General features: G+C 42.3%; 1 protein-coding gene across 3 annotated transcripts in view; it reads right to left on the bottom strand.

The window, feature by feature from the left end:
- Nucleotides 1–15,733, bottom strand: part of PAIP1 (poly(A) binding protein interacting protein 1) — a 32,347-nt gene extending 16,614 nt beyond the window's left edge. The window contains exons 1-4 of one of the 3 annotated variants that reach the window (XM_080803332.1): nt 15,499–15,733; nt 13,976–14,145; nt 5,298–5,483; nt 1,820–1,932 (exon numbers count right to left, since the gene is read on the bottom strand). In XM_080803332.1, the coding sequence (XP_080659458.1) occupies nt 1,820–1,932; nt 5,298–5,483; nt 13,976–14,074 (398 nt within the window). In that variant the 5' untranslated portion in view covers nt 14,075–14,145; nt 15,499–15,733. Of the gene's footprint in view, nt 1–1,819; nt 1,933–5,297; nt 5,484–13,975; nt 14,146–14,735; nt 15,274–15,498 lie in introns of those variants that run through there. The other 2 variants (XM_080803331.1, XM_080803330.1) reach the window with 2 other exon arrangements.
- Nucleotides 15,734–23,604: the final 7,871 nt, after the last annotated feature.

The raw sequence follows: 23,604 nt of genomic DNA, 5'->3' as shown, positions 1-23,604 counted from the left end.
CCTGCTTCTCCCTTTCTCTTTGTCCCTCCCTCTGCTTGTGCTTTCTCTCTCCCTCTCCCTTCCTCTTTCCCACTAATAAAATCTTGAAACAAAAACAAAACAAACGGTCTTTTTCTTACTCATTCCTAAGAGATCCCTCTTCATATCAGCATTCACTGCCATGTGTTATACATTTATAAATTATAAATTTTATAAACTTATAAATTTCCCTATTTTTTACTTCATATAAATTTATGACCCTTCCCAATATTATAATCCATATGTAATTAGGTTTAATCTCTTGATTTCAGACTTGTGGATGTCTTGCTTAAAAGGGCTTTACCAACTTGTGATTTAACTGTCAATACTGTCAATTTTTTAGTATTTAGTGTTGCACTTTTAAGGTTTTTTATAGATTTGAAATATATTTTGGAGTAAAGAGACAAGAACCCATCTTTGTTTTCTCCCCCCACAAATGGCTAGCCAGTGGTGTCAGCAGCACAATTTACCCTTTACACACATATGTGAAGTATCTCTATCAAAAGCTTAATTTTCAAGTGTCCCTGGAGTCTATTTTTGGGATCTTTAGTCTGTTCTAGTCCAGTTTAACCACATGATGGAATACTTTGCAACCACTGAAAGTATCTTTAAAGAACTGGTGGACCAACTATCAAACTCAAAGGCAACCTTGTTATTGAATAAAACAACTCCCATAAGAAAATTAGTTTCCCTAAATTAGCTTATGAATTCAAGGTCATGTCAAAAATATCTAAAAAAAAAAAAATCTAATAATACCAAAAAGATCAATGAAATTTCACATACTGAGTCTAAGGTTCATTGGAGAAAAGAAGCATGCAAGAATAGAAAAGGAGATTCTACCCAAGAGATGTGGGAAGGGGACCAACCATACTAGATATTAAAAAATTGGGAGCTTTTTAGTAGTGTAATAAATCAGGAATAGAACAAGTGATGAACAGAATATAATTAAACTCTAGACTCAAAACCCCAATACAGGGATGTAGTGTGATAAAGGCAGCAGCTCAACTCAATAAGGAAATGGATCATTCTAAAAAGTGGTATGGGAAAAACTAGTTCAACCTGTGGCAATAAACCAGAACCCACTCAAAACCAAAGTACAGATGTACTAAGAAATATATGAGGTCATTTTTAAGATCTTGGGAAATGAAAGGCCTTCTAAGCACAAAACTAAAGGCACAGGGGCACCTGAGTGGCTCAGTTGGTTAAGTGTCTGCCTTTGGCTCAGGTCATGATCTCAGGGTCCTGAGATCAAGCCCCACATCAGGCTCCCTGCTCAGCAGGGAGTCTATTTCTCCCTCTCCCTCTGCCTGCGCTCTCTCTCAAATGAATAAATAAAAATCTTTGAGGGGTGCCTGGGTGGCTCAGTGGGTTAAAGCCTCTGCCTTCGGCTCAGGTCATGATCCCAGGGTCCTGGGATCGAGCCCCGCATTGGGCTCTCTGCTCAGCAGGGAGCCTGCTTCTCTCCCGGCCTCTCTGCCTGCTTATGATCTCTGTCAGTCAAATAAATAAATAAAATCTTAAAAAAAAAAAAAACAAAAAAAAAACTTTGAGAAACAAAATAAAAAACAAAAAACAAAACCAAGACATCTAAAACCCAAAGGCAGAGATTATAGGAAAAAAAAAAAAAAGACTGATATGGGGGACTATAATTTTTAATAGTATATACAAAATTAGAATACAAATAATGGTCCTCCCTACCTTCCCCTGCAACCTTCTATTATGTACAGTCTTCAGGAAAGAGGAATGGTTAAATTCTAGTAGGTCTAAAACTTTTCCCTTAATTTCATATATTCACACTGACCTTTGAAGCAGCAACTGTCGAAAGTTGCCGCTCTGTGGGCTAATTGTCAGATGATGGGACAGGTAATTACACAGGCGAGCTCCCATGTAAGAGAAATTTGGGATAGATGTGGCCTTTCAAAAAGAAAAAACAAAAACAAAACCTTTTTAGGACACAAATACGTTGTTCTTAATGCAAATACTTAACAGCAACATTCTAAAGAAGAAAACATTTCCACCCCTAAAACTGACCACACCGTACAAATGTACAAGTCTTTAGTTGTTAGGCAATAAGGAAATTAACTCTCCCAACTTTACACCAAGAACAAGAACAAAGAAAATGTTTAAGTTCTCCCCATCATTTACCTGAGGTCATCAGAAAGCAAACAGACAAGACCTCTTTATACTAATCAATTTTTGCATAAGGTACATGTAAAAAGTTGCACATTGCTAATTACGAATAAGAGTATTTGCCAAACGATTGTTCTGTGGTGTTTTTCAGGCATAGGCTGGCACAGACTTTGGCATCACTCAACCTCCCTGGGCTTCCGTCTGATTCCTAAGAGGTGATAAATGGTACCTGGTACAAAAGATTAACATTTAAGAATACTCCAAACACACTTGGGATAGAGAGGAAATAAAGATAAGCTATTCCAAAAACTAAGACCGTGAAAAAAAACACTACATATCAAAGACAGTGTGATATAGCCAAAACAGTACTCAGGAAGCTTTAACTTTAATTGCAGTTTTTAAAGAATAGTAGAGAACTAATACTAGATACACCTAATACTAGATAGCACGTTAAAAGGTTAAGGGACCTGACCAAGGTTACAAAGATAGTAGCTAACCGTAGTCTAAATGTAATAAACGGCCTGAGGCCTCTCTGACCCTTTGCTGGGTCTACTTACTAGCTGCAGTAACCTAAGCCAAGTTCCTTAACCTCCGTTAAAATATGTATAAAATAAGGGATAAGAGTAGTATCTTCAATCTTGGAGGATTAAACAAGTTAATTACATGTCAAGTGTTCAACATTACCTAGCATGTAGTAAGTACTTCGTAATTATTAGGTCTTTTTATTTCTAATTATTTCTAATTATTTCCTTGCTTGCAAAGACAACAAACTGGTTTCTCCTGAGATCATTCATGGATGTGTATCTGGTGCCACAGAAGAAGTGAAATTCAAAAATCATCCTTTTCCCATTATGGGCATTGCCCGTTTTCCTTTAGTTCAGTTTTTAAATTATCACACACAACTTAAAGACATGAAGTTCCACATGGCTTGTTATTAAAATTTCATACTTCCCCACTACACCTCAACCACTCCCATAGACAACCATTTTCAATTCTTTCAGTTGAAAAGGCTTCAACCTCTGTATATCCACGCTCTGTGATTTTAGTTTGGGCATTATTTCTTATAGTTCCCCAACATGGACAAGGAACATCCAGCTTTTATCTTGCTTACCCCCACTCCTCTCCACTATTTCCCAATCTTACCACCTACCAACATGGTCATACCATGATGTGATTAGTTTCAGGTGGACCATGTAATATACAGATTCCACCTTTCTTGAAAAACTTTGTTTTTCCTAGAGTTAAATCTTCCCTACTTTGTTCTTTATTTAAAGCTCATTGATACACCCCTAAACTCACAAGTTCCCAAGTTTCTTCTTAATACATTGGAACACAGCAATTATGCTCATCTTGTCAGGGAATCTTGCCTGGAGCCTTCTGCCTTACTCCAGTGAAGCCCGCTCCAGCTATTGTCTGCAGATCTCCTTTCAGGACGGTGGAGAAAATCCATCTAGCTGCTCCCATAAAATTCTGTTTTGTGGTTTTCTTGTTGTTGTTATTTTGTTTTGTTTTTATTTATTTTTGTTCTGTGGTTTCTGGATCTTCATCCATGACTTAATTTCCTTTTTGGTGGAGTACTTCCCTTCAATAACTTCCCAAGAAGGGTTATAATAAAACTTCAAACTGGATACTCGGTACAAAAAGATGTAGAGAGTCTAGTTTTTTATTTTGTTTTTTTTTTAAGGTTTTAAAGCTATCCTTTTAGTCTCATTCCATCCTTGTCCTAGAGTCTTTCAGAGATTCCACACTAAGTCACGGTGATTTCCAACTTTCCCCACTGGCTCGGAATTCAAATTTTTTAGATCTGCCTTTCTAGTCTCCAAAACTAGTACTTTCGTCTCCTTTCCCCTATAGGCTTCTGGCTTCTTAAAGCGTTATTTGGGGAGGAATCAAAGTTGATTATGTATGTTTAATCTGCCTTTTTTATAACAGGTCTTCTTTTGTTGGTTGCTATGAATAAATTCTCCCAATGAAATTTAAGAACTTTTGGTGAATCTGTGTATCACAGACACAATACTGACAAACAGGAAGTAGTAGTTGAAGAACTGCCTTTGAGATAATCATAGAAACTGCAGTTTGTTATGTTACAGCCCTGAAGAACTAGAACTAGGCAGAAGAGTTGAAACTGAATAGAAATTAGAAAAGCATTAACAATTTCTCCCATTTTCTTCTCATATTTCTTTGCAATCCATTTAGGGGCCAAAAGTAGGCATCAGGACAAATGGAACAATTCTATACTCCTAAAATCTCAAGCATGTTGAGAAACCCAAGAGTTGGCCAGGTCATACTGAGGGGTCCAGTAACTACCCAGAACAAGTTGTGAAGTTGTGAAGGTAGTCAAATGAAACATTAGGTAGGATGAAAATTACCTGCCATCATAATCACCCTTCAATATATTCCAAATTCAAGTTGCTCTTTCAGCAATGACTTAAAAAACACTTAAGAGTTTATATTTCTATTTATCTCCTACTGTTTTTGGTCAGTTTCAAACAGTGCCCTTAAATTTGTCTTCAAAAATCCAGTGCTGACTATTGTTCCTCCTGAAAATAGCATTAATGTGTCACAGATCAATATGCTAGCATCACACAAAATTTAGATTTGAACAATCTAGATTGACATTAGACTTATGGGATTAAGATGGAAATCACTGGAAATTTAAAATAAACATAAGCATAAATGTTAAAACTCAAGACAGTGTTTTATGGTCTGGCTTTTTTTTTTTTTTTTTTTTTGGACTTCTTTATGAAGGAAGAAAGTTCTCCCATGATTTTCTTTTTTTCCTCCCATTCTCCAAAAGTGCTTATATAATTTAATACCTAGGAGAACAGAATTGCACTGTTTGTGTATTGTTAATTTCAGATCCTATAAAAACAGAGGGGGATGGAAAAAAGGTATGATACTTACCTAGCCTTCCTCATAAATGCCCAATATGCCTTTCAACTGCCTGTACAGAGCCTTGAATCTCCAGTCTGGCTCTAGACCTGGATCCCCAAGCTACAGGAATTTCATACAACAGAGACTTGAAGCTCCCATGAACCATAAAGAGTTAAGGAGCATGGAGGCCTGTGCACGTGAAGGTGAAGGAGCAATGAGCGCCCCTGGGCTTTAAGGAAGTATGTGATGATGACCTGTGCCATCAGCCAACCTACCTGTTGATAGATAAGTTCTACAAGTTCTTGCAAAGCATCATCTGTTGTAACCCAGCCATTCAAGGTCTCTGCAAACTGTTCAATTTCAGTTTCAAAACTGCCAGGCTGCTCTGTAAGATGATTCAAAAAATCCTGAACATACTCTGATAGAGTAGGATAATCCTCACAACCATCTTCATAGGATTCCTATAGATGAAAAGTTTTAAAAAAAATGTTTTAATCCATGCAACTGGCTACAAAATGAACCTGAACCTGACGCAGCTTTAAAGTGAGAAGTCTCTAGCACCGACAATCCTTCACATGATAAAATCTTATTTTCCTCAATAAAATTAAGCGCACTGAATCATTCTTCCTCACCCAATGGCCAAAATATTACATTATAGCAGAAGGACTCCATTTAACTGGGTAGGAAGTTGTAAATCTGCCAGCATGAGAAGACAAGACAACTGAGAAAATTTAAACCAATATTTCACTATAATACCAATATCAAAAATTACCAGGAAGAGAGGATTCATGTGCCTGAATCATGCCCACAGTGTTTGCTGAGCAGAACAGGTAAACAGACAGATTAAATGTCTGAGCTCAAAACTGAACCCAAATTAAATGACTCAACTCTAGGGGAGCCTGGCTAGCTCAGCTGGTAGAGAAAGGAACCCCTGATCTCAGGTTTGAGCCCTAAACTGGCTACAGAGATTACTTAAAAATAAATTCAAAATTTTAAAAATGACTCTAAAATAAGTTAATATTGACGAAATTCAAATTTATTCATCATAAACATTACAGCTGTGTGACAGAGGATTAAGTGAGTTAATGAATAAATGTCTCTAGACAGTGACTAGCACACAATAAGCAAATTTCTACATTGCTGGGAAAATACTAAAACATATTCCAATGCCATAACTGTATTCTCATACCTAAAGGATTATAACTAAGAGTATCCAAAGAGCAGAATGATAAAAAGCTATGCTTCTTGGTATGCAGGATGATACTCTGATTAACAAGCTAATCGCCACCAATTGCACGTATACTATGTGACAGTTTAAGAGCTCTGCAGGGCTGTCTCAATCCCAAAAACCTTTGAAGCATTACTGTTCCCTGTGCACAGATGGAAGAAATGAGCACAGAGCAGTTACGTCACTTTGGTTACCCATTCAAAACCCTTTGCTGAGTGCATACTAAGTGCCAAATACTGTTCTAGGTGCTGGGGGTATGGTCTTGGCATAAATCAAGGAGACAAAATCCTCCTCCAGTGGAGCTGATCTTCCATCACAGAAGACATGATTCAGATGTTAGGATATACTATGAAAAAAAAGGGGGGGGGGGTGCTGAAGCTAATTTAACACTGTATGTTAACTATACTGGAATTAAAATTTTAAAAAATAAGAACAGAGGGACACCTGGGTGACTTAGTCGTTTAAGTGCCTGCCTTAGGCCCAGGCCATGATCTGAGGGTCCTGGGATCGAGGCCCGCATTGTGCTCTCCGCTCAGCAGCAGAGTCTGCTTCTCCTTCAGTGATCTCTCACACTTTCTCTCATATAAATAAATGAAATCTTTAAAAAATTAACAAAAAAATGGGAAGAATTCTGAAGAGTTATATAATCTGAGAAAAAAGAAAAAGTAAAACCAAAAAACCCAGCCATACAAATATCTGAGGACAGAGTTTCTACGTTGTAGGCTCCAGAAACTCGTAGGCCCCAAGAAGATAGGTGCTTACCTGACACCTCTGAGAAAGAAAAGCCAGAACAGAGAAACTAAAGATGGGGCGATAGCTAACAAGACCAATGAGGCAGATGGGGAAATCGTGTAGGTTCTTGGGGACTACAGGGAAACTGGCTTTCGAGCCAGTGGAAAAACCACTGAGCAAAGGCACAGCAGCTAGGATAAGAACAAGGAAGGACATGTACCAACTTAATTCGTGCAGTCACACACCTAGTTAGAAGAACAGCACAGAACAAATCCTGTACTTCTAACCTCTACGCTATAATACTCCAAGTAACTGACAAAGGCTTATAACCCAACTATGACATACGTACGAGAATATTCATTGTCAAAAATTCATCTAACAATCTATCAACAAAGAACGGGTTAAATATACCACCTTCTATCCACATAAGGGATCATACAGGCACCTAACAAGACGTGACAATACAGAAACCACCAATATGTTAAACGAAAAGGACACAGAACCATTATTTTTGTACAGTTTAATTTTAACAGATTTACAGACCATGAAAAGCTCTGGAAAGATAGACAAGGGATAACAGTAGTTAGCTCTGGAATAAATAAATGCTCCAATTATGAATACTGACCATTTTTTAATAAAATTGTGAAACCCATTCACCATTATAAATGCATACATTAAATATACTTTATTATTAGCCACATACATATGTGAATTATACAATTAAAAATAAGTTTTTGGGGGCACCTGGGTGGCTCAGTGGGTTAAAGCCTCTGCCTTCGGCTCAGGTCATGATCTCAGGGTCCTGAGATAGAGCCCCGCATCGGGCTCTCTGCTCAGCAGGGAGCCTGCTTCCTCCTCTCTCTGCCTGCCTCTCAGCCTACTTGTGATCTCTGTCTGTCAAATAAATTTTTAAAAATCTTAAAAAAAAAAAAAAAAAGTTTTTGAGGGGCGCCTGGGTGGCTCAGTGGGTTAGGCCTCTGCCTTTGGCTCAGGTCATGATCTCAGGGTCCTGGGACCAAACCCCATGTCGGGCTCTCTGCTCAGCGGGGAGCCTGCTTCCCTTCCTCTCTCTCTGCCTGCCTCTGCCTACTTGTGATCTCTGTCAAATAAATAAAATCTTTAAAAAAAAAAAAAAGATTAAAAAAAAAAACAACAAATTTTTGATATATAGTTTTACAGACTCATAGTGTCCCTAATTAATGATAGAGAAAAGCAGGAACCGTACAGGTCCCAGCTGAAGGTATTAATTTCTGGTTTGTATCGAATGTCATTCACTGTGGCAAAAATTCAGTCTTTTCAGTTAAGACCAACTCTCTTTTAAGAAAATCTGAAGTCTGGGGGTACCTAAGTGGCTCAGCTAGTTAAGAATCAGACTTGATTTTGGCTCAGGTCATGATCTCAGGGTTGTGAGACAGAGCCCTGTGTTGGGACTCCCTGCTCAGCAGGGAATCCACTGTAAATTCCACTCCCTCTGCCCTTCCCCCAACTCACATGTGCACATGAGTGCACATTCTCTAAAATAAATCCTTAAAAAGAAAAAAAGAAAGTCTTAAGTCTGAAAGTAAAAAAGGAAAGCAGAGCTGCTCTGATTATAAGCATTACAGGGGATTGATCGATCAAGGGGGGTGCCTGGTTGGCTCCGTCAGTGGAGCAGGTGACTCAAACTCAGGGTCACGAGTTCAAGCCCCACGCTGGGTGTAGAAATTACTAAAAATAAACAACTACAGGGGATTGATCAGAACCTGATTTTTTTTTAAGATTTTATTATTTATTTATTTGACAGAGATCACAAGTAGGCAGAGAGGCAGGCAGAGAGAGAGGGGGGAACAGGCTCCCCACTGAGCAGAGAGTCCACTGCAGGACTTGATCCCAGGGCCCTGAGATCATGACCTGAGCCGAAGGCAGAGGCTTAACCCACTGAGCCACCCAGGCGCCCCATCAGAACCAGTTGTTTCAAGCACAAAAGGAAGCACAGCATATTGTGGGCAGAAGAGGAGGACTCTAACGTGTTTATTTCTCTAGTACCAGATTTTTCAAAAACAAATTTTGTCAGTCTTCAAAGTGGAGTTTAGATGGCATGCAAGCTGAGGAATAAAGTTTTATGTATTTTTCTTAGAATTCTGACATTAGGAGGGACATCAGATAGAAAACGCACTTTTCACAGAAGATACTCTGAATGCACTGCTAGAGATAGAACCCTAATCTGAAGCAGCAGGAATAAAAGGAAACTGATCACTGAGATGGTGGAATAATCAAGAAGGCGACTTTAGTTAACTGGGTTGAAGGGGGCAAGAGTGTGAAAGAAATGAGTCAATACACCATTTTTAGCCTGAGCAGCTAGTTAGAATATAAAAAAAATAAGACGTTGGCACAAGATAAACTCGTTTTGATATTTAAGTTTCAATGCGAGATACTCATGAACTAGTCAAAACAAATGGAAACAGAGCCAGTTCAGAGGGAGAATCAGATTTCAGATATCAGTAGACAGGGAGGCAGTGGTCAGATTCTAGGTGATAGGATCACCAAGGCAGGTAATAAAATGGAAAAAAGAGAACTGCAGGGACCACAGTCTGAGCGAAGAAGGAATGACCCGCAGGCTCAGGGATGAAATACCTCCACAGTGCCCTAAGGAAAAAGAAGTGCTCACAGAAGCATATGCTACAGAATAATTTCACAGGTGAAATCTGAAAGAACAATGGTGGCATCCCGGGAATGAAAGCCTATGCACAGAGAGGAAAAAATTAAAATTAGTATCTTAACCATTCAGTTCTTATAAAGAGAAACTTATTAAAAGACTGAAAAGCTACCCTTGGTGCCTAGCACCAGACCTGACACTGGGACTTGTTAAACTCCACAGACCATACTGTGGTCAAAGTCTACTGGGATGAGGGTTTAGAGCATAGATTTTCAGATCCAAAGAGCACCAGGAAAGGTCACAAAAGGTAGTAGCAATTCAATTAGGGAGATCAGTCAGCAGAGGTTTGAACAGTGAGAAGTAAATACTAAGAGTGAACACTTTTACATCTTGGAGAACATTCACTACTGAAAGGCAGAAGACAAACAGGCAGTAACTTGAGGGGAATGTTCTTACAAAAAAGCTGGGATTGTGTGTGTGTGTGTGTGTGTGTGTGTGTGTGTGTAGTAGGGGGATTTCTCTTAATAAATGCCATTTTTTTAAAGGTTTTATTTATTCATTTGACAGAGAGAGAAAGAGAGAGAGAACACAAGCAGGGGGAACAGCAGAGGGAGAAGCAGTCTCCCTATGAAGCAGGGAGCCCAATGTGGGGCTCAATCCCAGGACCCTGGGATCATGACCAGGGCTAAAGGCAGACGCTTAACCAACTGAGCCACCCAGGCACCCCTTAATAAATGCTTTAAGAACCTCTATGTAGAATTTTTGGTTCTAATAACTGAGTTGTGATTAAATATTCAAGATGTAATGGTTTATCATCAGAGAAGCAGCAATGGGCAGGGATAGACAGATACAGCAACTCCCTGGTAAGAAGGCACAGAAAGCAAGAAATTCTAGCAGTGGGATTAGAGGAAGGACTCTAAGATAAAAGGGTTCAGAATTTTGGAAGGGTTAAGAAAGCACAACAAGACTACCATAAAGGCTTTTTAAAAAGAAGCACAAATTCTTGGGGTGCCTGGATGGTGCAGTGAGTTAAGCAGCCAATTCTTGGTTTCAGCTCAAGTCATCAACTCTCGGTGGTGAGATCGAGCACTGCGGTGAGCTCTGCCCTCAGTGCAGATTCTGCTTCGGAATTTCTCGCGTTCTCCCTTGACCCTCCACCCTGTACTCACCCTCTCAATCTTTAAAAAAAAAAAAAAAAACATGAATTCTTGAGAACAGATCCAGCTCAAAGATACCCAGATTTTCTTGCATATAAAAGCAGACCCAAGGCATTTTTGTCTGTTTTGTTCTCTGCTGTATCCGCAGTGCTTGACTAATGGTAAATAACTACCTGTTCAACAAGTGAGTGAATTATGGCTACTACAAGGAAAAGTCTCCATCACAACAAGACCTTATCCTAAGAGTCAAGGAAAAACAAGGATATTGCTATTCTGTGACCAAGTGGAAAAAGAAAAATACTTAGCACTGACAGAGGTAAAAGGGTAAATGAGTAAGACTAGAGAATGCACTAGAGCAGGGGGAGCAAGCTTGAATGATTAGAGAATCAAGGTGGATTACAAATGAGACAAGTCAGTGAGCAATTAGAGCTCACACATTCCATCTAAGGGGGCTGCCTCCATTCAGCTCCAGACCACTTTTGTTCTATTAAAGTAACAGCCCAGGGGCGCCTGGGTGGCTTGGTGGGGTAAGCATCAATTTGATTTCAGCTCAGGTCATGATCTCAGGGTGGGGAGATCAAGACCCGCCTCAGGCTCCATGCTCAGCTCAGAGTCAGCTTGAGAAGCTCTCTTCCTCTTCCTGTGTCCCTCCCCTGGCTCAGGCTCCCATTCTTTCTCAGTAAGTAAGTAAAAAAATAGTCTAGTACAACCACATATTGGAATTTCAAGAGAAACCAGAAAATTGAGATCTGCAACATCTAATTTAAGTGTTGTTAGCTTATTAAAAGGAGCTCCCCCGCTCCCTCCTCCCAAAAAGAAACCCACCAGGGCCAAAGTAGATACACTGTAGGCCACACATGAGCCATGGGCTCCCAGGCTGCTATATGTTCTGCCAGACTGAACACAGAAGCAGCTGATCTAATAGAGGACATCAAGGAATGCCTAACAAAGGACAATGGCTCAAAGTTAAGTGAACATGGCTCAGTACACTGCTCTGTAGCCCACGAAGTCACTTGAAATATGCAGAACTATGTAAGACTAGTTGGTACAGAACTCTGAAAAAAACTGCATCCCTCCTATCATAAAATGACCCAAGTAAATAGGGAGACAAACAGAAAAGTTTTTGTGGCTGTTTGAAAGTAAGTACTCTTTACTAGTTTTTCAACTACTCACAGCTCTCTAATCATTCCTTTTCTGAGCCAAATACAACTTTTTGGCAAGAACCCAAGTTGTTCTCACTTCTACTTGACATGAATGACAGCCCCTTTCACCCCAAATCAACTGCTCTTCCTGCTTGCCTGTATTTTCCCCTTCCCAGCCCTAAAGCTTTCTCCTGGGCAGTCTAAGATGCATGGAGTTTCTGAAACAGGAAATACAGCCTTCCCATACCTTTCCTATCAAAAAATGGAAGGAAAGCACTGCCCCTCCCAACCCCCCAAGAAGTAACAAAACAGGTGTACCACCCTTAGTTAACATGTAAATACAAATTAAAATCAGAAGTAGGTACCACACCCCCACCAAAATGGCTAAACTTAACAAAATCCCAAATGCTGACAACGAAGCAGAACAATTGGAAATCACACACTACTCAGCGTACACTGAAACAGTCTCTTTGGAAAACTATTTGGCACTCTCTATTAGAGCTGGCTACCAGGGTGCGTTGACTTCAAGCCCCACATTAGTTGCAGAGATTTAAAAGAAAAATCTTGGGGGGCGGGGGAGGAGAAGAGTTGGCTACCCTATGTCCTTTGAATTCCACTCCTAGGTATGTACCCAACAGAAACAAGGGCAAACATCCACCAACACATGGACAGACCAGCACCCCTATTCACAAGAGCCCCAAAATGGAAACTACTCAACCGTTTATCAAGAGACAAAGAAGGAAGAAAAAAAACAAATGGGACTGTGGTATATTCACACAATGGAATGCTAGGAGAATAAGTCACCTTCAACTATGAGCTACAACATGGATTAGATGTTGAATAAAAGCATGAAAAAGATATTCTGTGAGACTCCAATTATACAAACTTTGAAAACAGGCAAAACTTGTTAAGTCAAAATAGTAATTAACCTAGGAGAGCAGTGATGATTAGAAGGGGTTGGAAGGAGTTTTGGGGATGTAGATGATGTTCCTTTTCTTGATTTGGATGCTGGTTGCCTGAGTGTTCACTTCCTGAAACTCTGAGCTAAACTTATGTACACTATTCTGTATTAAATGTCAATAAAACAAAGAGGTCAGGAAACATAAGACTTCTGCTAAAGTATCATCATTTCTTTAATCCTCTTATGATTCCTGCCTCACTTACATACAGTTAATTGCTATGTATTTACCCAGGAGGTATCCCTTACTATAGATCCCAATTGGGCTTTATATTTTCTCCCACTTTAGAAAAATGTGATCAATTTTTTAAAGTTTTTTTAATTTTATTTTTTTATTTGACATAGTTAGATCTAGGCAGAGAGGCAGGCAGAGAGAGGGGGGAAGCAGGCTCCCCGCTGAGCAGAGAGCCCGATTGGGGGCTCGATCCCATGACCCTGAGATCCTGATCTGAGCCGAAGGCAGGCTTAACCCACTGAGCCACCCAGGCGCCCCAATTTTTTTAAGTTCTTATATTGACAAAGATGAATCTGAAAATTTAAAAGTTCTTGGGACCTGTGTAAACACTTTATCAAAACCCCTTACATGTCTTCATAACAGCGGTTAATTAGAACCAGAAAACTGGTTTTAACAGAGCCCAGATGTGTAACATTCAAAAGCCCACCTCAAGTTAGTCTGCAGCAAAACCATGGTGTAATTTACCCTAAAACTACCAATGAATATTCAGCTATCTTGCTAAAATCAAGTTTAAAATCAGCTCTGCCAGGGCGTTATTCTATAGATGGTCCTTTAAGTCTGAACACAAATCTTAGTTTTATGTGCCGACAATACTCTTAATTATATCCTGTATTAGCCTGTAAGTACTCTATATTGGGAATACAGCTGTGAGAAGAGACAAGGTCTACTCTCAATTTACATTCTGATACTTAGACCATGGTAACTACAAAATATACTCCTGAATTAGTTTTGTTTCTCCAGGAGTTCAAAGAATTCACGATGTTTTTGTGTAGTAGAAAGCACAGCATATTGATTAATGAAATACAGTAATAGCCACATTATCCCAGTAATATTAACTCAGAATTGCAGTAAAAAGGCCTACTTACTGTATAATTAGAAGAATAACCTGATGGGTAAAATTCAGGAGCATTCGCAGACAGCTTAGACATTAATACAGGAGCTACAACCACCTGGGGTTTAGCCATTGCTGACTCCAAGTTCTGCTGCGGGATATTATCCTGTGAACTAGGTGGAGCTCTCAGGGGCCTCGTTTGTTCTGAGAAAGGAAAAACGAGGTGTTAGACGCATTCATTCCTTTGTATAGCAACTTGCTGTCTACTGAAAAACCAAATGAGAAGGGCTGGGTTTTGAGAGTTAAACAAAAACGGTCACGAATTTTAAGGTTATCGCCAGGATATATACAGAGAGCCTGCAAAAAGGAACAATAGACTTGCTTTAGCTCATCTATGGCCATACCTGCCTCCTAAATGAATGCTTGAGGGCTTTCTTTTCCTTTCTTCTTTTTTAAAGAGTCGGGGATTAAAAGAGGGGGTTGCTCGCCTAAGGCCTCCCTTTCCAGGGCTGGGAGGGGGAGGCGATTTTTACTTCCTCCCCGGACGGCAGAACTCAGAGACCGCGCACAGGGCCCCTCCCCCAGCCGGGGCGCACAAAGGATTCCCGCAGCCACCTTCCAAACCCCGTTCCGGGCCCGTTCCCACCCCGTTAACAACCGGGCCCTTCGGGGAATGCTTTCGGGGAACGCGGGTGGGGGGGAGGCGGAAACAGCGCGCCGAAGTCGGCGCGCGCGGAGGGCCGTGGGGGAAGCGTTGGCCCAGGAGGACGGGATCCCCTAGAGCAGCTCCGTACCTGGGAGCGCCCCGGGCCGGGGAGGCCTCTGGGGGCCGGCGGGGACCTCGCACTGGGCCCCTGGCGGCGGGGCCGTTCTGGGCTGGCGCAGCGGCGGCGGCTGCAGGAAGCCCGGGGCTTTGGGCTGCGGCGGCGGCTGGTGCCGCGGCCGCTCCGCAGGCCCCGCTCCGTTCGGGAAACCGCCGCCCTCAGGCCCGCCCCCTCCGCGGCCCAGGCCCCGGCTCCGGCCCCGACCAGCACCTGGGGCCCGATCGAAACCGTCCGACATGCTCCTCCTCCTCCGCCGCCGGGGGCCGCTGCCGCTGCGCTCGGGAGAGGACGCGGGGGGAGGCGCCGCGGGCCGGCTCTCGCCGCCGCGTTCACTCGGCCCTCATGGAGGAGGAGGACTGCGGGCCTCTCTGCTCGGCTCCTCGGCGCTTCGGGCGGAGCGGACAGCAGCTGGAGCACCCGCCGAACCCGCCGCTCCAGAGCGCCCGCCCCCCTCCGCTGCCCTCGGCTTTTCGATTCTCCCCAAAACCCGGCTCCCCCGCCTTTCGGCGCGGCGGGGGCGAAGGCGGGTCACAGCGGCCCCCCGCGGCCCGGAGGCCCCGGGCGCACCCGCCGCGTCTGCTCCCGTTCGCGGCCGGCTGGGAGCCGCGGCCCAACAAGCCGCCCGGCGAGCGGCGTCCCGGCCTCCAAACGGCCCTGCTAGCCGTGGGGGCCGGGCGGGAGGGGGAGCATCTCGTTCCCCGCCGCCCGGCCGAGGGCAGAGAGGGGCGCTTACCCCAGGCGGGCCCGACCTACGCGGTGGTTCTCAGGAGAGAAGTGCGAGACTGACGGTTGATGCCAGGAAAATAAAAATACGGGGGGAGGGGGCGTGGAGGCAGCGCCAGTGTTCGCGGACGCGCAGCTCCGTGGGCGCGCAGGTGTGTTCAATGACCCGGCGCCGGGCCGCCGGAGGACTGGTCGGGAAGGAGGGCTCCGGGACAACCTCTGCCACCTGCCCGGTTGGCCGCGGCGAAGGGAAGGAGGAACACGGTCAAAATGCACCCCCTCCCCCGCCCCTTTGAATTCACGGCAGGTATTTATCCTGGTAGGTTTTACCTACGGTGCCCAGGCTTCAGTCTTCTCCCTTTTCTCTTCCCGTCCAGAAACGTTCAGGAAATGCACTATCTTTCCATGAAATTCCCCTCTTTTTCGTCGTCTGCTAGATCTGTCCGATAAAAATATAGTGCGAGCACAAATGCAAGCCACTTATGTAATTACAAATTTTCTAGAAGCCACATTAACGAGTGAAAAAACAGGTGAAATTATTTTTAATCTATTTTACTTACCCCAATTTATACAAAATGGTAGCATTTCGATATATAACTAGTACAAAAATATTAATGAACTGTTTTCCCTTTTTTGGTACTAATCAAAATCCACCGTGTATTTTACACTTTCAGCATGTCCCCGTTGAAATTAGGCACATTTCAAGGGCTCGGTAGGCACATGTGGCTAGTGTGGCTACCGCATTGCGCAACAAAGTTCTAGGCGTTATTTATGTGTAAATTATTGTCTTTGTCAGGACTGGCAGTGATGAAGACAAGTGAAGGATGAATATAAGTAGTGAGAAGAAGAAAAAATTTCTTTACAGTTATATGGACACATCCTCACAAACTTCGATTGTGGCCCTTTATATTAAGCTGGGTTTAATGTTTTTCAATGTTGTCTTCTTGAGAATCATTTCCATAGGAGCAAAACTCTTGTTAACCGTTTTCTCTTCGTGCTAATAAGAAAAAAATAACATCTTTACCTAAATGAGTGAGAAGATTGACTTTAATGAGGGCAATCATAAATAAATGATTCATGCTGTTGATAGTTGACAAAAATAATGAAGTCAGGGAAGGAAGCCAAAAAAAGTGTGGTTCCTTGGTGTAGAGAAAGAATGTGGGCCGGACCTTGGTTTAGATCCCGGTCTTGACCCCCCCCTTTTTTTTTTAATTTATTTTTTCAGTGTTCCAAGATTATTGAGGTCTTGACCCTTAATGCCTTTGTGCTCCTGGGTAAGCTAGGGATTTGGCATCTCTGAGCCTCATTTCCCTTATCTTTAAAATAATGAGTATGTTGTAGCACTGAGCATATATTACAAAGACAAGATTACAATATAAAAATTAGATGAGGTGATACTCATCACATTAAAATCCATTCTTTTGGGGGGCGCCTGGGTGGCTCAGTGGGTTGAGATTCTGCCTTTGGCTCAGGTCATGATACCAGGGTCCTGGGATCCAGCTCCACACGGGGCTCCCTGCTCAGCGGGGAGTCTGCTTCTCCCTCTATATCTGCCCTTCTCCCACTAGTGTGCGCATGCTCTCTCTCAAATAAATAAAATCTAAAAAAAAAAAACAAACCATTCTTTTATGTAGTGATCAGTCACTTCTTAACGGGACTTTTCAATAGGAAAGACAAACTGTATACTCAGACACAGTGAGAGTGAGTTATCCTGATGTTCCACTGAACTAGATCCCCTACTCTTGTCTCAGGCTTTTGTTTGCATTCATCACCCTTTTTTTTTCCTTAGAACTTTGATGATGACTAGCACTTTTTTTATTTATTTGAGAATAAGTCTACTCAGCATCCATGGTAACATCAGGATATCTTTATAGCCCCCTTTTGTTAGATAAGGTGGTTAATTGCGATGTTATCCTTTGCCTTCTCCCAACTTACTGTATGTAACTTTAGCCCTATTCTTATGAGATAGGAAAGGTGGCCTTAGAGATAACATAGACGGATTTAGCTTCATTATAATAACACTAGCTAATATTTAGTATCCACCAGCCACTGTTTCAAGAGCATTATTTTATCATTTTATTTAACCCTCACATCCTGTGAGACAGGCATTCCAATAATCCTCATTTTACAGAAAAGGTGTCAAGATATTGCAAGGACTGTATCCATCTGGGGACTGTTATAGGGCTAAATGGAGGCGGTAGGTATTGTAAAACCCCAAGAGGCCAGGGACACCTGTCTGGCTCAGTTGGTAGAGCATGCAAATCCTTTTTTTTTTTAAGAGAGGGAAAGGAAGAGAAAGAGAGGAGGGGGAGAGGGAAAGAGAGAATCTTAAGCAGGCTGTACACACCAGACACTTTATTAGAGCATGCAACTCTTTTTTTTTTTTTTAATTTCTTTTTTTTTTTTAAGATTTTATTTATTTATTTGTCAGAGAGAGTGAGCACAGGCAGACAGAGTGGCAGGGAGAGGCAGAGGGAGAAGCAGGCTCCCCGCTGAACAAGGAGCCCGATGCGGGACTTGATCCCAGGACACTGGGATCATTACCTGAGCTGAAGGCAGCCGCTTAACCAACTGAGCCACCCAGGCGTCCCATAGAGCATGCAACTCTTGATCTTGCACTAGTGAATTGGAGTCCCACACTCGGGAGAAAGAGTCCTTTAAAAAAATGCCAGGTCACACACACACACAAACATAAGTACCGTATAGGACTCTCCAGAGAGAATCATCAAAAAAGCTCCTTCTCTACATTTATGCCTTTCTTATTGATTTATGAGGGTTATGAGGGTAGAGCTAAATTTGGAGAGTTGGAAAATGTGTTATAATATGGGAAAAGGACCGGCTGTAAACTATGGAAAGGATTTGTTTCCTTAAACTGGGTTTGAAAGATGTTTCGCAGGAGGACTTACCCAAGCTGTCTAATCTTAGATGCTTCCCTTTGGAAAAACTGTCTTGAAACTTAGCATGATAGATTGTTAATATTTGGTCTATTCTCTATCTTCTTCATTAAACTACTTCTGAAGTCAGAGGACACCTTTTTTTTTTTTTTTTTTTTAAGTAACCTGTACACCCATTGTGGACCTTGAACTCACAACCCCAATATCAAGAGTTGCATGCTCCATTGACTGAGCCAGCAAGGCACCCCAGCCAGAGGACATCTTTTCATCTCCACACCCTTAGATCTTAGCTGAGTACTTGGTACACAATAGGCTTTTAATGGTGATAGGAATCACATGCAATACTGCTTTTCCTTCGGTCACTAGTATAGTGATGATAAAAAAAAAAAGGGGGGGTCCTGTGTGGCTCAATGGGTTAAGCCTCTGCCTTTGGCTCACGTCATGATCTCTAGGTCCTGGGATGGAGCCCCGCATCGCATCGGGCTCCCAGCTCAGTGGGGAATCTGCTCCCCACCTCAGCCTGCTTCTCTGTCTACTTGTGATTTCTGCCAAATAAATAAATAAAATCTTTTTTAAAAAGGCTGGTTTTCTTTATAGTTTTTGAAAGATTTAAATTAAATATCTTTTAAAAAGAAGATTGGTGGGGCACCTGGGTGGCTAAGTGGGTTAAAGCCTCTGCCTTTGGCTCGGGTCATGATCCCAGGGTCCTGGGATCAAGCCCCGCATCAGGCTCTCTGCTCAGCGGGGAGCCTGCTTCCCTTCCTCTCTCTGTGCCTGCCTCTCTGCCTACTTGTGATCTCCGTCTGTCAAATAAATAAATAAATTCTTTAAAAAAAAAAAAGAAGATTGGTTTTCATAAACAAAACGGAACTTAATGGCTTCAAGGTCATCATTGGACAATATGGGAGTAGACAGTGCAGCCTTTCAAATCCAGCTAATAGGAGAAAGTTTTCATAAATATGGGGGAGAAAATATTTGTAAGCCATATGTTGACAAAAGATTTATATCTAGAGGTGCCTGGTGGCTTGGTTGGTTGGGCGTCTACCTTCAGCTCAGGTCATGACCTCAGGGTCCTGGGAATCAAACCACAGCAGGGAGCCTACCTCTCCCTCTGCCCCTCCCCGCCACCCCCACTGATGTTCTCTCTCTCAAATAAATAAATAAAGTCTTCCAAAAAAAAAAAAAAAAAACTTGTATCTAGAATATATGAAGAACTCTCAAAACCCAGCTGTGAAAAAATAATCCAGTTAGGAAATGGGCAAAATACATGAATAGATATTTCACTGATGAGAATATACAGACGGCATTTAAGAATAGAGGGGAAGGGGTGCCTGGGTGGCTCAGCGGGTTAAGCCTTTGCCTTCGGCTCGGGTCATGATCTCAGGGTCCTGGGATCGAGCCCTGCATCGGGGGTCTCTGCTCGGCAGGGAGCCTGCTTCTCCCTCTCTCTCTGCCTGCCTCTCTGCCTACTTGTGATCTCTCTCTCTGTCAAATAGATAAATAAAATCTTAAAAAAAAAAAAAAGAATAGGGGGAAAATGTTCAACTTCGTTGGGTATCAGGTAAATGAAAATTAAAACCTCAATGAGATTTCATTGCCTACTAATCACAATGGTTAAAGTAGAAAATACTGACAACACCAAATGCTTGCAAGAATGTAGAGAAACTAGACACTGAGTCACCCATACTTTGCTGGTGGGAATGTAAAATTGGTATAATCATTCTAGAAACTAGTTTCTGGCAGTTTCCTTAAAAATTATACATGTAACTATTATACAACCCAGAAATTGCACTCCTGGATATTTGTGATAGTTAACTTTATGTGTCAATTTGGCTGGTCCATGGGATGCCCAGATATTTGGTTGAACATTTTTTTCTGGGAATGTGCATAAGGGCGCTCCTGAAAGAATAGCATTCAAACCAGTAGACAGAGTAAACAAGATGGTTCTCCCCAAAGTGTCATTTTATCCATTGAGGGCCTAAAGAGAGCAAAAGGAGAAGGAACGGAGAATTCCATCTTCCTATCTGATTGCTTGGGCTAGGACATTGGTCTTTTGGCCTTGGACTGGGACTTACACCATTGGTGCTCTTGTTTCCAGGCCTTCAGACATGGACTGGAACTATACCACTAGCTTCCCTGGATCCCCAGCTTGCAAACAGCAAATCATGGGTCATTTCAGCCCTCACAATCATGTGAGACAAATTTGAGGATTGGTTTTGAGTATTACAGTGTCATGGAATTTGCCTGCTAGTAGGTTTCTTTTCTATTTTCCTTTTAGAATGGGAATGTTTGTCTTATGCTTGTCCCACCATTATGTTTTGGAAGCACTTAACTTAACTGGTTTCATAGCTTCACAGCTGGAAAGGAATTTTGCCTCAGGATGAATGGTACCTAGAATCTCATCCATATCTGATTTAATCTTATTTATTTATTTATTTATTTATTTATTATTTAGTAGGTTCTACGCCCAGTATGGAACCCAACGTGGGGCTCAAACTCATGACCATGAGATCAACACATAATCTGAGATCAAGAGTTGGATGCTCAGGGCGCCTGGGTGGCTCAGTGGGTTAAGCCTCTGCCTTCGGCCCAGGTCATGGTCTCAGGGTCCTGGGATCGAGCCCCACATCGGGCTCTCTGCTCAGCAGGGAGCCTGCTTCCTCCTCTCTCTCTGCCTGTCTCTCTGCTTACTTGTGATCTCTGTCAAATAAATAAATAAAATCTTAAAAAAAAAAAAAAAAAGAGTTGGATGCTCAACAAATTGAGTCACCCAGAGGCCCCTAGATAATATTTAGATGAAATTTTGGACTTTAGTTTTTAGACATGGTGCTGGAATGAATTAAGATTTTGGGGGCTCTTGGGATGGAATGACTATATTTTGCATATCAAAAGTTTTTTTTTAAAGATTTTATTTATTTATTTGACAGACAGAGATCACAAGTAGGCAGAGAGGCAGGCAGAGAGAGAGGGGAAGCAGGCTCCCTGCTAAGCAGAGAGCCTGATTCGGGGCTCGATCCCAGGACCTTGGGATCATGACCTGAGTGGAAGGCAGAGGCTTTAACCCACTGAGCCAGCCAGGCACCCCCAGAATTTTTTAGGAAGGGCAGAATGCTATGAATGTTTGTGTCTATGAATGTTTGTGTCTCCTCCAAATTCATACGTGAAAACTGTAATCCCCATTATGATGATATATGGGGGTAATTAGGTTTAGATGAGGTCATGATGAAAGAGCCTTCATAATGGTACTCTTGCACTTATAAGAAAAGGAAGAGCCCAGAGACCTCTGTCTTTATACCATGTGAGAACACAGCAAAAAGATGGTCATCTGCAAACCAGGAAGAGGGTTCTCACCAAAACCTGGCCATACTGGCACTTGATTTTGGACTTCCCAGCCTCTAAAACTGTGAGAAATAAATTTGTTCTTTAATCCACCCAGTCTGTGGTATTTTGTTAAAGCAGTTCAAACTAAGCATTTTTCCCAAAGAAATGAAGATTTAGGGCGCCTGGGTGGCTCAGTTGGTTAAGCAGCTGCCTTCGGCTCAGGTCATGATCCCGGCGTCCTGGGATCGAGTCCCACATCGGGCTCCTTGCTCGGCAGGGATCCTGCTTCTCCCTCTGCCTCTGTCTGCCACTCTGTCTGCCTGTGCTCACTCTCTCGCTCTCTCTCTCTCTCTGACAAATAAATAAATAAAATCTTTAAAAAAAAAAAAAAGAAATGAAGATTTATGTTCACATAAAACCCTGTACCCAAATTTTAATCACAGCTTCATTCATACTATTCCCAAACTGGAAACAACCTACATGCTCTTTAATGAATGAATGGTTAAACTCTGGTGCATAGAATACTACTCAGCAAGAAGAAAGACAACTCCTGAGACACACAACTTTGACAGCTCTAGCAGGAATTATATCGAGTGGGGGAAAAACCAGTCTCAAACAGTTATTATGTGATTCCACTTACAGAACCTTTAAATGACAAAATTATAAAGATGGAAAATAGCTTAGTGGTTGCCAGGGATTCAGGAGGGGCTGGGGTTCAGAAGGAAGTAGTGTGGCTACTAAAAGGGTAGATATTATGAGGCATCTTTTTTTTTTTTTAAAGATTTTATTTATTTATTTGACAGGCAGAGATCACAAGTAGGCAGAGAGGTGGGCAGAGAGAGAGAGAGAGGAAGGGAAGCAGGCTCCCTGCTGAGCAGAGAGCCCGATGCGGGGCTCGATCCCAGGACCCTGAGATCATGACCTGAGCCGAAAGCAGAGGCTTTAATCCACTGAGCCACCCCGGCGCCCCATGAGGCATCTTTGTAATGGGATTATTTTGTTCTTGACTGTGGTGGGGGTCACGTGAATCTACATATATGACCAAATTGCAGAGAACGAAATACATGCATGTGTGTGCACACACACACACATGAGTGCATGTAGAACTGAGGTAGGCATACTGTCAATTTCCTGAATATGATATTGTATTTATGGAAAATTATATAAGGTGCTACCATGGAAGGAAACGGGGTAAAGAGTAAATAAGATCTCTCCATATTCTTTCTTTCTTTTTTTTTTTAGGTTTATTTATTTGAGAGAGAGAATGAGTACAAGTGGGAGGGGCAGAGGGAGAGGGTGAGAGATTTGTAAGCAGACTCTGTACAGACACCAATGTGAGTCTCCATCTCGAACCCTGATCTGAAACCAAGAGCTGGATACTTAACCAACCACGCCAGCCATGTGGCCCTCTCCATATTATTTCTCAAAACTGTAAATCTAAATTATCTCTAAATAAAAAGTTTTAAAAACTGAACACATATAGAGGCGCCTGGGTGGCTCAGTGGGTTGGGGCCTCTGCCTTTGGCTCGGGTCGTGGTCTCAGGGTCCTGGGATCAAGCCCCGCATGGGGCTCTCTGCTCAGCGGGGAGCCTGCTTCCCCCTCTCTCTCTGCCTGCCTCTCTGCCTACTTGTGGTCTCTGTCTGTCAGGTAAATAAATAGAATCTTAAAAAAAAAAAAACTGAACACGTATAAATAAACCTTGTTCCATCTGTTTTTTTTTTTTTTTAAGATTTTATTTATTTATTTGACAGAGAGAGACAGTGAGAGAGGGAACACAAGCAGGGGGAGTGGAAGAGAGAGAACCAGGGCTCCCGCTGAGCAGGGACACCGATGTGGGACTCCATCCCAGGACTCGGGGATCATGACCCAAACTGAAGACAAATGCTTAACGACTGAGCCA

The sequence above is a fragment of the Martes martes genome (genome assembly GCF_963455335.1).
Source record: "Martes martes genome assembly, chromosome: 5".
Lineage (NCBI taxonomy): Eukaryota > Metazoa > Chordata > Mammalia > Carnivora > Mustelidae > Martes > Martes martes.
Note: the sequence above shows the minus strand (reverse complement) of the source record. Positions and strands in the feature narration are given on the sequence as shown.